The 15,031-nt window shown below is 36.8% G+C and overlaps 1 protein-coding gene across 2 annotated transcripts in view; it reads right to left on the bottom strand.

The window, feature by feature from the left end:
• The window catches only part of NFATC3 (nuclear factor of activated T-cells 3), a 93,022-nt gene that overhangs the window by 53,738 nt on the left and 24,253 nt on the right, over positions 1–15,031 (bottom strand). For both annotated transcript variants that reach the window (XM_018062183.1, XM_018062184.1), the window contains exons 2-3: positions 7,574–8,708; positions 5,640–5,802 (exon numbers count right to left, since the gene is read on the bottom strand). In XM_018062183.1, coding sequence (XP_017917672.1) covers positions 5,640–5,802; positions 7,574–8,708 — 1,298 coding nt within the window. The remainder of the gene's footprint in view (positions 1–5,639; positions 5,803–7,573; positions 8,709–15,031) is intronic.

Genomic DNA, 15,031 nt, shown 5'->3' with positions numbered 1-15,031 from the left:
GATTGAACCCAGGTCTCCCACACTGCAGGCAGATTCTTTACCATCTGAACCACTAGGGAAGCCCCTTCTCTACAGAAAACTAACAATTCTACCCAAAAAAAACAAAAACTGCTGTAGATAATAAATGATTCAACAAAGTAGCAGCACATAAAGTCAACACATGAAAATCAGCTGCATTTCTATACACAATGAACAACCTGAAAAGGAAATTACAAAAACAATTCCACTTACAATAGCACCAAAAAGAATAAAATACCCAGGAATTAACACAATGAAAACTATAAAATATTGCTGAAAAAAATTAAAGACATGAATAAATAGAAAAAAATCCTATGCTCAAGAACTGGAACAATACTACCTAAAGCAATCGACAGATTCAATGCAAGCAGCATAAAAATCTCAAAGTTATTTTTACAGAAATAGAAAAATCCATCCCAGAAGTCATATGGAACTTCAAGGGACCCTGAATAGCCAAAACGGTTTTCAAAAACAAAGAACAAAGGTGAATACACCCATTCTTAGATTTCAAAACTGACTATAAAGCTACTATAATCAAAACACTGGGGGACTATAGCATAAAGACAGACATCAAGACCAATGGGATAGAATAGAGAGCCGAGAAATAATCTCTTGCACATATGGTCAAATGATTTTTTTTCAGTTTTGTTTTTGGCCATGCCACACAGCTTGCAGGATCTTATTTTCTCCAAACAAGGACTGAACCTGGGCCCCAGCAGTGAAAGAGCTGAGCCTTAACCACTGGATCACTAGGTTTTAACATTCGATGAGGAAAGAACTCTTTTCAACAAATAATGCTGAGAAAACTAGGTACCTACATGCAAAAGAATATAGATGGATCCACACCTAACACCATATACAACAATTAACTCAAATTGAGAAAAGACCTAAATATTATATGAATTAAACTATAAAATTCTTAGGGAATCTTTTTTCTTTCTTGGCTGCGGTCACATGGATTCTGGGATCTTAGCTCCCTGGCCAGGAATTGAACCTGGGGCCCTGGCAATGGAAATACTAAGTCCTAGCCACTGGACTGCCAGGGAATCGCCCCTTCCCTTATTTGGGGGTAGGAAATTCATATAAACACGTGTAAATAGTTTTTCTCCTGGTAAGAGAAGTCAATTTCTTGACTTTCTATGATGACCTACAAAGTTCTATGATGACCTATAAGACCTTCTAGAACTAACACCAAAAAAAGATATCATTTTCATCATAGGAGACCGGGTGGCAAAAGTAGGAAGTCAAGAGATACCTGGAGTAACAGGCAAGTTTGGCCTTGGAGTACAAAATGAAACAGGGCAAAGGCTAACAGAGTTTTGCCAAGAGAACGCACTAGTCATAGCAAATATCCTCTTGCAACAACACAAGAGATGACTCTACACATGGACATCACCAGATGGTCAATACTGAAATCAGAGTGATTATATTCTTTGCAGCGGAAGATGGAGAAGCTCTATACAGACATGAAAAACAAGACCGGGAACTGACAGTGGCTCACATCATGAACTCCTTATTGTAAAATACAGACTTAAACTGAAGAAAGTAGGGAAAACCATCAGACCATTCAGGTATGACCTAAATCAAATCCCTTACAATTATACAGCAGAAGTGACAAATAGACTCACGGGATTAAATCTGATAAACAGAGTGCTTGAAGAACTATGGATGGAGGTTCATGACACTGTATAGGAGGCTGTGATCAAAACCATCCCCAAGAAAAAGAAATGCAAAAAGGCAACATGGTTGTCTGCGGAGAATTTTCAAATAGCTGAGAAGTGAAAGGCAAAGGCGAAAAGGAAAGATACACCCATCTGAATGCAGAGTTCTAAAGAAGAGCAAGAAGAAATAAGAAAGCCTTCCTAAGTGAACAAGGCAAAAAAAAAAAAAAAAAAAGAGGAAAACAATAGAATGGGCAAGACTAGAGATCTCTTTGAGAAAATTAGAGATACCAAGGGAATATTTCATGCAAAGATGGGCACAATAAACGACAGAAATGGGATGGACCTAACAGAAGCAGAAGATATTAAGAAGAGGTGGTAAGAATATACATTAAGAACTATGCAAAAAAGATCTTAATGATCTAGATATCCATGATGTGATCATTCACCTAGAGCCAGACATTCTGGAATGCGAACTCAAGTGGGCCTTAGGAAGCATCACTACGAACAAAGCTAGTGGAGGTGATGAAATTCCAGTTCAGCTATTTCAAACCCTAATAGATGATGCTGTTAATGATGCATTCAGTATGCCAGCAAATATGGAAAACGCAGCAGTGGCCACAGGACTGGAAAAGGTCAGTTTTCATTCCAATCCCAAAGAAAGGCAATGCCAAAGAATGTTCAAGCTACCACACAATTGCACTCATCTCACACGCTAGCAAAGTAATGCTCAAAATTCTCCAAGCCAGACTTCAACAGTATGTGAACCGGGAACTTCCAGATGTTCAAGCTGGATTTAGAAAAGGCAGAGGAACCAGAGATCAAATTGCCAACATCCACTGGGTCATAGAAAAAGCAAGAGAGTTCCAGAAAAACATCTACTTCTGCTTTACTGACCATGCCAAAGCCTCTGACTGTGTGAATCACAACAAATTGTGGAAAATTCTTCAAGAGACGGGAATACCAGACCACCTGACCTGCCACCTGAGAAATCTGTATGCAGGTCAAGAAGCAACAGTTAGACCTGGACAGGGAATAACAGACTGGTTCCAAATTGGGAAAGGAGTATGTCAAAGCTGTATACTGTCACCTTGCTTTTTAACTCATATGCAGAGTACATTGTGTGAAATGTGGGGCAGGATGAAGCACAAGGTGGAATCAAGATTGCTGGGAGAAATGTCAATAACCTCAGATACTCAGATGACACCACCATTATGGCACAAAACAAAGAGGAACTAAAGGGTCCTTTGATGAAGGTAGAAAAGGAGAGTGAAAAGGCTGGCTTAAAATTCAACATTCAAAGAACAAAGATCATAGTGTCCAGTCCCATCACTTCATGGCAAATAGATAAGGAAATAATGGAGACAGTGACAGACTTTATTTTCGTGGGCTCTAAAATCACTGCAGATGGTGACTGCAGCCATGAAATTAAAAGATGCTTGCTCCTTGGAAGGAAAGCTATGACCATCATAGACAGCATATTAAAAAGCAAAGGCATTACTCTGCCAACAAAGGTCCACCTAGTCAAAGCTATGGTTTTTCCAATAGTCATGTATGGATATGAGAGTTGGACTATAAAGAAAGCTGAGAGCCGAAGAACTGATGCTTTTGAATTGTGGTGTTGGAAAAGACTCTTGAGAGTCCCTTGGACTGCAAGGAGATCCAACCAGTCCATCCTAAAGGAGATCAGTCCTGGGTGTTCATTGGAAGGACTGATGCTAAAGCTGAAACTCCAATACTTTGGCCACCTGATGAGAAGAACTGATTTACTGGAAAAGACCTTGATACTGGGAAAAATTGAAGGTAGGCGAAGGGGACAACAGAGGATGAGATGTTGGATATCATCACCGACTTGATGGATGTAAGTTTGAGCAAGCTCTGGGAGTTGGTGATGGACAGGGAAGCCTGGCGTGCTGCAGTCCATGCGGTCGCAAAGAGTGGGACACAACTGAGTGACTAAACTGAAGAAAAGTCAAAGACACAGAAATGGGGAATTTCCTGGTGGTCTAGTGGCTAAGACTTAGTGTTTTCACTGCCGGGGCCCTGGTTCAATCCCTAGTCGGCGAACTAAGACTCCAAAAGCTGCGTGGTGTGGCTTAAAAAAAAAAAAAAAAAGATAAAAGAATGAACCAAAGACTCCTTCTCCTAAATTAAGCTCTCATTTAAGAGTAAACTAAAGTTCTAATAATAAATGGTAAAATTCCTATGTTGAGTTTTCCTGAGCTTTCTTTTTCTTTCAGTTTTATTGAGCTATAATTGGCATACAGTACTGAAATTTTAAGGTACACAGCATAATTGCTTGATTTACATGTATTTTTACATATATTGCAAACTTGCTATTATGATAAATTTCATTAATATCCATGACTTCTTATAGTTATATGGGGGTAGGGTGTTTCTCATGATGAGAACTTTAGGATCTACTCTTCTAGCAACTCTCAAACACAGCATACAACAGTGTTAACTACATTCACCATATTGTACATTACATCCCCACTACTAATGTTTTAACTGACAGTTTGTATCTTTTGACTACCCTCATCCATTCCCCCTCTTCCAACCCCTTGCCTCTGGTAACCATAAATCTGACCTCTTTTTCTGGAACTGACATTTCTTTTTACAAGTCATTTAAAAACCCACCTAAAATGTAAAGGTTTGTTTGTCAAGAACTATAAATCATGTTTAGATAATGAAAATAAATCATAAAATATGGCTAGTATAGGATATGATCAGCTATAAACTGTATTTGTTCAATTAATTTCTCCACTACAATACACAATGCCATAAGACAAGCACTAAGGGAAAAAAATAAGTGACAACATATTACAACTTAGCCTTTCTGATGTTTGAGTATATAAAAGCAGCAAATAATTTCAAATATGAAAGAATCCAGGAAATAAAGAATCCAAAGCCCTCCTTAAACATTTAAACAAAAAAAAAGCACTTTAAAAAGAAATAAGAAAGAATTAGTACTAAACCTGGAATCCAACTATATATAGAACTAAGCTAAGCAATAGGAGTGGTGGGACATGAGGCAGAGAGATGACTACAGATCTGAAAAGAAGATTAATTAATATAAGCAACAAAATTCAGGAGGTAGATGGCAATGCCGGGGGAAGAAGTTTAACAGAGACAATTACTTCATTTTTCAGAGTAGGGAGCAATTTGTGACATTTAAATCTAAGACAAAAATTTAATTTCTCAATAATTTATTTAATTTCTTTCGCCTTAGAAAGACTGTTCAGGATCGCTTAAAGTGAAGATCAATATCCAGAATTTAGCAGTTCATATAGTTTTGGTTCATTTTTTTTAATATTTCATTCAAGTAAAATTAAAGTTAATATTCAACTCTTGAAACTTATGTATGTATTGTATTTTATACACTCAGATATTATATAATTTTAATAATTTCACTTTAGTTTTATTTTCTAATAAATTAATTACAAAGATGTTCAATATATAGTCCTATCATTTTTAAAACAATCCATTCATTCTTCTAGTCATCCATCTACTCTTCCACTAAACATACAAACAGAATTATCTGGATTGTTTATCAAATGCCAACGACTACTTATTTCTGACGGATTTAGACTTTAGGTAATTCATTGCTTTATTCTTTTTACTTTTCTGTATTATTTGGACCTTAAACAAACACGCATTGTACTTATAGTCTTTTCTTTTAGTCAGAAAAACAATTACTTGACCATTATGATCTTTCCCTAGAGTTTTACTAGCTGAAGAGTCAGTCCAGTAAGAATATCTTTTAGCCTAGCCAAAAAAAAAAAAAACCAAAAAACCAAAATGCAAAAGTGCAACTGTATCAACAAGGACACAAAATCTCAATGGAAGCTTTTTAGGTTTGAAATTTTTCTCTCTTCAGGCTCAGCAGTACCTGACTGAATGGACCCTACCAACAACAGATGTATGGTATCTGCAAAACACACCCCTAAAATCTCTTACCTTCACCACAGGATGTCCCCCAGTAGATGCTTTTACTGCTCCTCGGCTACCTTCAGTTTCATAATGGGCTCGGTGATGAGTTTTAGGTTGCACTTCTATTTTCAGTTCACATTGTCCAAAATGAGTTGGTAAAGGCCAGTCTAGTGGAGGTAATGAAGATGTGCTATAAACAAAACACACAAAGACCCATTTCACCATGCTATTATTGCCAGCCAAGCAGTGATTCAAATTATTTCTTTGACGGCACCAACATTTCTTCCTATGATCTTTGAAGTAAAGTATTTAAAAAATAAAATTTAAACAAAAAGAAAAAAAACACAAAACTTCACATAATAAGTTGTAACCTGGATACAGAGGGTGTTTTAGAAATAATTAACCTGATAATAAAATCAATTTTATTTATTTTTGCTTTCCATTTTTTTTAAAAAAGGACAAATGCTAATATTTCATTAAAAATAAAAAATGTCATAAAACTATAACTGTTTCTCAACTATGTGTATAACCACAAAAACAATCAAAACAATTTTTAAATAGCTTAAAGGGGACAGGTTCATTTAGATATGTTAACAATGAAAATATGAAATTAGAAAAGAAACAACTTCTAAGTCTATAGGTCAAATATTAATGGACCCAAAACTAGAATGATTTGTGTTAAAAAGTAATACCTTCTATTTAAAAAAAAACCTTAATAATTGGTGAAATGAGACTTTAGACATCTTTTCTACCTTTGAATGATACCATGCCTAGAGTAAATTTCTAAGTTATTTCATTGCTTCCCTTAATATCCTTGGCTTAGCATTACCAGCTACTCTGAAGCTCAAAGGCAGTAATTTTTATTAGTCTGAAACAAAAAGTCAACTTCATCAACTGTCAGCAAGTTTCTGTACTTGTTTAAGCAAATCCCTAAAAAGATTAAGATAATTTTCAGAAGCAAAGTGATGGGTTCAAAGGAGTCATCAATACCATAATTCCACATTATAATTTTCTAAATTTCTAGATTCAGAAACAAACATTTGTACCAATAACAAAGCAAAAAATTTTTTAAAAAGTAAACAGACCCACATCTGTGTGAGGATTAACACACGATAACTTATATTCCCTAATCAATTATAGATTAGATGATTCTAAAAATGGCACTGTGATAACTGATAAGCCATTTAGAAAACAGTCATTACAACAGTCTTTAGTCCGTAGCTGGATTCAAGATTCAAAATATATATATATATGTACAAATACAAACAGTATATAAGTTACATACATATATTATAAAAATTATACATAAAAATTAGAAACGTGAAAGTTAGATTTTCTCTTTATTTGTAGTTATTTTAGAGTGGGATAGGCTTTCAAATATAACATAAAATCTAAAAGCTGTGAAGGAAAAGACAAATTTGAATATATAAAATTTAAAAATTCCTCTAAACCAACAACAAAAATCACAAACTTATATGAAGTCTAGAGATAAAATAAATTATGGAAAAAAACACACTTGTCACAAATATAAAAAAGCCAAATTTCACTTGTATATTATTGAGTTCTTAAAAATATAAAAATTCAAATATATATATATAATATAAACCTTATCCCTAAGTGGACATAATCAGTAATTTATACTATTATCTTTTACAAGAAGCTTTTGTGGATAAGAAAATTCATTCTGAAAAAAGAAAATTCATTCTAGGGCTTCTAGTGCAATTTGTTATTATTTACAATTCATTATACACTTTTAAAATGATAACTTTAGCCTATTTAAAGACACTTTTAAGACTAAAAGGAAAATAAATGTGGTCTTTTTTAAGTTGTCTGGAAGAAACTAAAGAACAAAAAGGAGGAGGAAAGATGGTCAAATTATTCTACATAGATAATGTAGTAATTACATGCCACCAATAAATATAAACATGAAAAATGACCATTAGTCATTTCCATCAACTCACCGAAATATAGGGGTGTGACCAGGCTTTGGTTTGCTCCAGGTAAAGGGTGAAGGAACTGAAAGAAATTGGTCACCAGATGAATCTTTCTTTAAAGGATACTGAGATCCAAGGCCATCATCTATTGAAGTTTCCCGCGACGGTGAAAGATTCCCTTGGTCATCTGAACAGAGTTCTAATTTTCCTGGTAGTATGAGAGCTTGATCTTCAGAAGTCTTCCTTGTTTTCAGAGGAATATCAGTTTCTGCACAGTACTGAAATGGAAAAATCGCAGAGCCAAGGCCTGATCCACCCTGGACAGAAGCATTGAGCCAGGTATCTTCTGTTACACTTCCCCTGGGGGAGTGACCAGGAGAAGGAACAGGCGAATGATGCGGTGAAAGGGACCCAGGGTAACAAACCTCAGCACTAGAGTGCCGCCGTTTCCCACAAGGGGAAGTAGGCCTTGATGAGGGTCCTGAGGCTGGCCTGGGGCTCAGCCAATTCTCATCAGTGATACTAGATCTAGGAGAGTGGCAAGGAGATTGCCTAGGTGACAAGGAATGTCCAAGTCCATACTGTTGATGCCAGGACTCTTCTCCAGGGCAGCCTCCTGGAGAGCCACCAGGAGAAGTCAGAGGGGATCCGAGAGTAAATCGGGCAGCAGCTTCATTCAACTCCGAATCCACATCATCATAAATATGTGAAAGAGATTCACAAGAAGACGCATCTGAGAACCAGCTCCTAGAAGAGATGCTACTGGCAGGACTAGGACTAAGGGAAGATTCCCGGTAGGATGGCTCAAGAGGAAGATAGAGATGATCTCTAGAAGGCCTTTCCAAATATTCCCTTTCTGGGTCATTTATGTGTAGGTCATCTTCATGAGCATCAATTTCTTGATGACAGTTAGGAGAGATGGATGTAATTTGAATACTCGGGCACTCAAAGGGTTTGGGACCACTTAATGGGCTGTATTTAGATTCAGGAATTTCACAAGTTCCTTCATAGTTTTTGTGACCTTGGAGCTGAAACGATGGTGACAAAACAGAAGAGTGAGACGGTAATCCATGATGTGGTAAGCAAAGTGGTGAGTTTAAAGTAGATGGAGGTGGATCTACATTAAAGATGTAAATGGATGCACAATCATCTGGCTCAAGATCTATGGGGGTTGGGGGGAGCAAAAAAGAAAAATAATTAACAAAACAAGAAATTAGAAATTTTAGATGTATAAATTACTAGATGAGAACGTAAATAATAATCTTGAGAGAAGAGAGTGGAACAAAAAATGTACATCATTAGCTCCACTAAAGAGTGGCATGTCTGTGTGTTTTAATGCATCTGTGGATACATGCAATTATCATTTTTTATGCAATTTTTTCCTATTTCCACATTTTTCTAAAATTGAGAATCTGAAAACAATAAATGCTTTTATAAAAGAAATAATCACATCTATAATTCTAAAAATATCCACAAAACTATATAAGGATACAATCATATAAATTCAGCCTCATCTGGAATCAGCAGGTTAAAATGAAGTAAATAAAGGATAAAGCAGAGTTTTTGAATAGTTTTTAATTCCAAGTATACACACTAGTTTATTAATGGAAAGGATCTGTTATTGTTGTTTAGTCGCCAAGTCATGTCTGACTCCTTGTGACCCCCTGGACTGCAACACAGCAGGCTTCCCTGTCTTTCTCTATTTTCTGGAGTTTACTCAAATTCATGCCTATTGAATAGGTGATGCTATCTAACCATCTCATCCTCTGCCACCCTCTTCTCCTTTTGCCTACAATTTTTCCCAGCATCAGGGTCTTTTCCAATGAGTCAGCTCTGGGTATCAGGTGGCCAAAGTACCGAAGCTTCAGCTTCACCATCAGCCCTTTCAATGAATAGTCAAGGTTGATTTCCTTAAGGATTGACTGGTTTAATCTCCTTACAGACCATGGGACTCTCAAGAGTCTTCTCAAGCACTACAGTTCACAAGCAGCAATTCTTTGGTGCTCAGCCTTTCTTATGGTCCAACTCTCACATCCATACATGACTACTGGCAAAACGAGTAGCTTTGACTATAGGGACCTTTTCGGGCAAAGCAATGTCTTCGGTTTTTAATACAATGTCTAGGTTTGTCATAGCTTTCCTTCCAAGGAGCAAGCGTCTTTTAATTTCATGACTGCAGTCACCATCCACAGTGATTTTGGAGCCCAAGAGAATAAAATCTGTCACTGCCTCCACTTTTGCCCTTCTATTCACCAGATGGGACCGGATGCCATGATCTCAGTTTTCTGATTGCTGAGTTTTAAGCCAATTTTTTCACTCTCCTCTTTCACCTTCATCAACAGGCTCTTTAGTTCCTCTTTGCTTTCTGCCATTAGAGTGGTATAATCTGCATATCTGAGGTTTTTGACACTTTTCCCAGCATTCCTGATTCTAGCTTGTGATTTATCCAGCCTGGCATTTCGTATCATGTATTTCACATGTAAGTTAAATAAGCAGGGTGATAATATACAGCCTTGACATATTCCTTTCCCAATGTCAAACCAGTCAGCTGTCCCATGTAAGGTTCTAACTGCTGCTTCTGTACCCACATACAGGTTTCTCAGGAGACTGGTAAGGTAGTCTGGTGTTTCCATCCCTTCAACAATATTCCAGTTTGTTGTGATCCACACAGTCAAAGGCTTTCTCGTAGTCAATGAAGCAGATGTTTTTATGGAATTCCCTTGCTTTCTCTATGATCTAATGAATGTTGGCAATTTGCAACACTGGAGGGACAGAAGAATCAGTTTCTTCAATCAAGATGTTATTTGTAAATTCAGTGTAATTTAGGGACTTCCCTGGAGGTCCAGGGTTAAAACTCCATACTTCCAATGCAGGGAGTATGGGTTCGATCTCTGGTTGGCTGCATGGTGTGGACAATAAATATAGTTGTTTTTTTTTTAATTTAGTGCTATTTAGGATTGAAATGATTCTGTATGAAGTATGAGGTCTGCAGGCTGCAAAGGACAGAAAACTGAACTCAAAAATAGCTGAAGGGGACGTGATATTTATCATTCAACAATAACACAAAATCCAAAGATAGAACAGCTCCAGTATTGGTTATTTCTTCAGTTCAACAAGTTTCTTTCCATATTCCCATTTTGCCAGTCCTAACTTTGTTGTATTCACTTTTCAATCATATATGTGTATTTTGCCCTAAAGCCAAAAATAATGTGATCATTCAGTTAAATATTTTTTGAGTAGGTACTATATAGCAGATATGTTGTAGATACTGAAAACATATGAGTAAACAAAACAAAGTCCCCATCCTCTTAGAACTTACATTCTAGTAAAATGTCAGATGGCTATATTTGCTATAAGGAAAAATTAAAAAGAATAAGGAGAATGGAGTTAAGTAGGAGGGGAAGTTAATCTGGACAGGTTAGGAGACTGACAAAAACAAAAATTTTAAGTATTACTAAGTAGGGGGAAACAGTCTAAAGAAGGAACCTATTTTACAGAGAGTACTGGGATGGCCTTTCTGAGAAGAGAGCACAGGAACTAGCAAGCAAAGAAAAGGGAGGTGGTGGTGGTAGGGAGGCCTGGGTATACAAGCTTCAACACCGGGGCAGCTCCAGCACGATGGGGCAGACATGAAAACCGTGAGTCAGATAAGACCTTGGCTTCTCTGAGGAAATGAAAGGCCCAACTATGCCAGAGCCAGCTAACAGCTGAAAGGGGAAAACCAAAAGAGGCAAAGCCTGGAAGGATCAGGTAAAGAGCTTAAATATTATTCTAAGGGTGATATAAACCAGCGAAGCTTTACAAAGGCAATGACATGATCTCTACTGTATTTGAGGATAATTTCATTCCTAGTTACTACAGTAAACCTAGGATCGACCAGAACAGGAGGGTTTCATTTTTTTGGATCAAGAGTTTAAAATGGCAGATTAAAAATACTCACCCCTGTAGTTGTACAAAAATGGGACTATACTTAATGCTACTAAACTATATACTTATAAAGGGATAAGATGGTAGATTTTATGCTATGTATAGTTTACTAAAATTTAAAAAACAAAAATACAAAAAACTGCTGGTACCCTACTTCAAAGCAAGATAGCAGTACCCAACTATACAAAATCACTGAATTCTTTACTACCATACTCTCATAGTTAAAACCCAGTTTTACTTAGAAATGTACTTAATAAAGTAGCAAAAATTATCAATACATTAAACTTGAAGCCTTTGAGTGGGAAAAAAAGGGTGGGTGAAAAGAGAATAAAGTTACCCTTGGAAGATATGGGTTCATTCAAATGTAATTACTGTACCAGTGCCATTTTGTGTTGAATAATGCTGAAATTCACACCCTTCACACAAATGAATTGCAGATGAAGAGACATATTTTATATCAGAATGATGTCTTAAAGCACTGTAGAGATTTGCATACAAAATTTCGTGGAGTGCTGTTTTATCTTTCTTCCTAAGTGTCACCAAAGCCCACATTCTGGAAACGATGAGTGGCCACTACAATCTCCCTATGATAAATAGTCCTACATCTAGATTTCCAATTGTAGTATTCTCAGATTCATGGTGCTTCAGAACTTTGACCATCTCGACTTATTTACTCCCTTCAGCCACCAGGGGGCCCCAGGCAAGCATACAGTAATCTGGGCAACACAGGTTGCCTACCAATGTATTTAAACTGTAAAGCAGGTACTGGCAGAATACAGCCCACAGGCCAAACCTGGCCTACCACCTGTTTCTGCACGGGCTACAAGCTAAGAATGGCTTTCAAATGGTTGGAAGAAAATCAAAATAATACTGTTTAATGACACAAAATAATATGAAATTTGAATTCTGGTATCCACAAATAAAGTTTTATTGGAATATAACCATGCTCATTCATTTACGTACAGCCTATGGTTAATCTCACAGAACAACGGTAGAGTCGAGGAGCTGTGAGAGATGTTTCCCACTGTTACTTGGTGCACTAACAAATTGCAGTGACAAACTGGACAGTATTCTGAGTACAATGTATACTGATGTTAACATTGCAACATTTTAAAAAACGTACCAGTGCAAGGACATCCTGGTGGTCCAATGGTTAAGAAACCACCTTTTAATGCAGGGGATACAGGTTTAATCCCTGGTGAGGGAACTGAGATCCCACCTGCTGCAGAGCGACTAAGCATGAACGAGTCACAACTACTGAGCCTGAGCTCTCTGGAGCCCGTGCACCACAACTAGAGAGTCAGTGTCCCACAACGAAAGATCCTGCATGTCATAACTAAGACCCAACACAGCCAAATAAATAAATACTAAAAAAAAAAAAAATTCAGGTGGGTGGACAGGAAGTAAAAAAGAAACAAAAAACTTGTCAGTGCATAGATATCACTAAAAAAGAGGAAAGACAAGAGTGGACTTCAAATTGAATGCCATGCTTCTAAGACACAATGGAGTGTGGGCTATATTCTTATCAAATTAAAGGGCAAAGCATTATGTTTATTGTGCAACAACATTACGGCTGTGCTGTAAGAATACCTTATACATCAGCATTACCAGTAACATTCATCACAATACCTCCAACTTACAGGAAAATAAAAGGAAAAACAAATCAGAAAAACACAGAATATCTTATCACAGCAAGATTTCTTCACAAGAAGAAAAGGTTAAAATGAGGCTGTAACTAAAGAAAGTTTCTGAATGGTCACTTGTCAGGTAGGCAAAGAAAGCCATTTACTAACGGTGAAACTTCAACTGTGTCTGATTGCTGTGACTGAAGAAACGTCAGAGAAAATAAACTGGTAAAGACCATCAGCAAGAATGACTGCAAGACTGAAAACACTGGTAGCAACAAGAAGCAATTATAAAACAAGGCAAAAAGTTTCAAGGTTTTCCTTGGCTCCTGATGTGTAACCAAATGTTACTGATTCTACTTATTTATTATTTACTTGAAGACTCAATGCAGAGTTTATTGAAGAATTATTAGCCTCCTATGAATAGTTTGCATAAGCTTCCCAGGTAGCTCAGTGGTAAAGAATCTGCCTGTCAATGCAAGGAGATGTTGGAGACACAGGTTATATTCCCTGGGTCAGGAAGATCCCTTGGAGAAGCAAATGGCAACCCATGCCAGTAATTCTTGCCTGCGAAGTCCCATGGACACAGGAGCCTAGTGGGCTACAGAGTCCATGGGGTCGCAAAGAGTTGGACATAACTTAGTGACTGAACATGCATGCATGAATAGTTTGCATGGAACAACTTCAAGCAACAATGTTTTCAAAATTGAGAAAACAGTTTAGTACCGCCTAAGTGGACTCTGTTAGGATGTTATTATAACTGGTACTGGTAGAAATATATGTGAGAATACGATGATAACAAGAATACTGTGAACAACTGCACACCAGCAACTTAGGCAATATACAAGAAACAGGCAAATTCTTACAAGCACACAAATTACCGAAAGTGACTCAGAAGAAACAAAAATTCTCAAGAGACTGATATCAAGTAAAGAGATTGAATCACTAGCGAAAAAATTTCCCAACAAAATTAGTCCAAGACAACGTGGTTTCATTGGTAAATTCTACCAAACATTTAGAGGAGAGTTAACAGCAATCCTTTTCAAACTCTTCCAAAATATAGACGAGTAGATATCACTTCCTAAACATTCTGTGAGGCCAGTTTTACCCCGATGCCAAAGCAAGACAAAAATACCACAAGAAAACTACAGGCCAATATCCCTTATAAATATAGAAGGAAAAATTCTCAACAAAACACTAAACAAATCCCACACCACATTAAAAGGATCGAGTGGAATTTATCCCAAGAACGTAAGGATAGTTCAACATACAAAAATTATTTGCCTCATTACCAGAATGAAAGAAAAAAAACACATGATCATCTGAATTGACACAGAAAATATATGTGACAGATTTCAATAACCAATCATGATGGCAGGGGAGGGGGAGGGAATATTCAGCAAACTAAGAACAGAAATAAAGTCCTTAAAATGAACAGCGGTGTTTACAAAAAACCCACAGGTAGTATCATACTTAACAGTGAAAAACTGGAGGCTTTCTCCCCCAAATCAGGAACAAGACAAAGGCACCAGCTTTCACCCACTGCTATTCAACATTGTACTAGAAGTCCTAGTCAACAATTAGGCAATAAAAGAAAATAGAAAGCATCCAATTTGGAAAGGAAGAAGTAAAACTATCTCTATTTGCCAATGACATGATTCTACATATAGAAACTCTCACAGAATCCACAAAACACAACTAAAGCTAATAAACAAATTCAGGGAAGTTGCCGGTTAAAATATCAACACCTACAATTCAGCTGTCCTTCTATATGCTGCAAAGAACAATCCAAAAAGGAAATTAAGAGAATTCTATGTACAACAACCTCCAAAATTAATATTTAGGAATAAATTTAACTAAAGAGATACTTGCACACTAAAAACAACAAAATATTGCTGAAAGAAATGAAGGAAAACCTAAATAAATGGTAAGA

Source organism: Capra hircus, chromosome 18, assembly GCF_001704415.2.
Source record: "Capra hircus breed San Clemente chromosome 18, ASM170441v1, whole genome shotgun sequence".
Classification (NCBI taxonomy): domain Eukaryota; kingdom Metazoa; phylum Chordata; class Mammalia; order Artiodactyla; family Bovidae; genus Capra; species Capra hircus.
The sequence above is the reverse complement of the archived record's forward strand: the minus strand, read 5'-3'. Positions and strand labels throughout refer to the sequence as shown.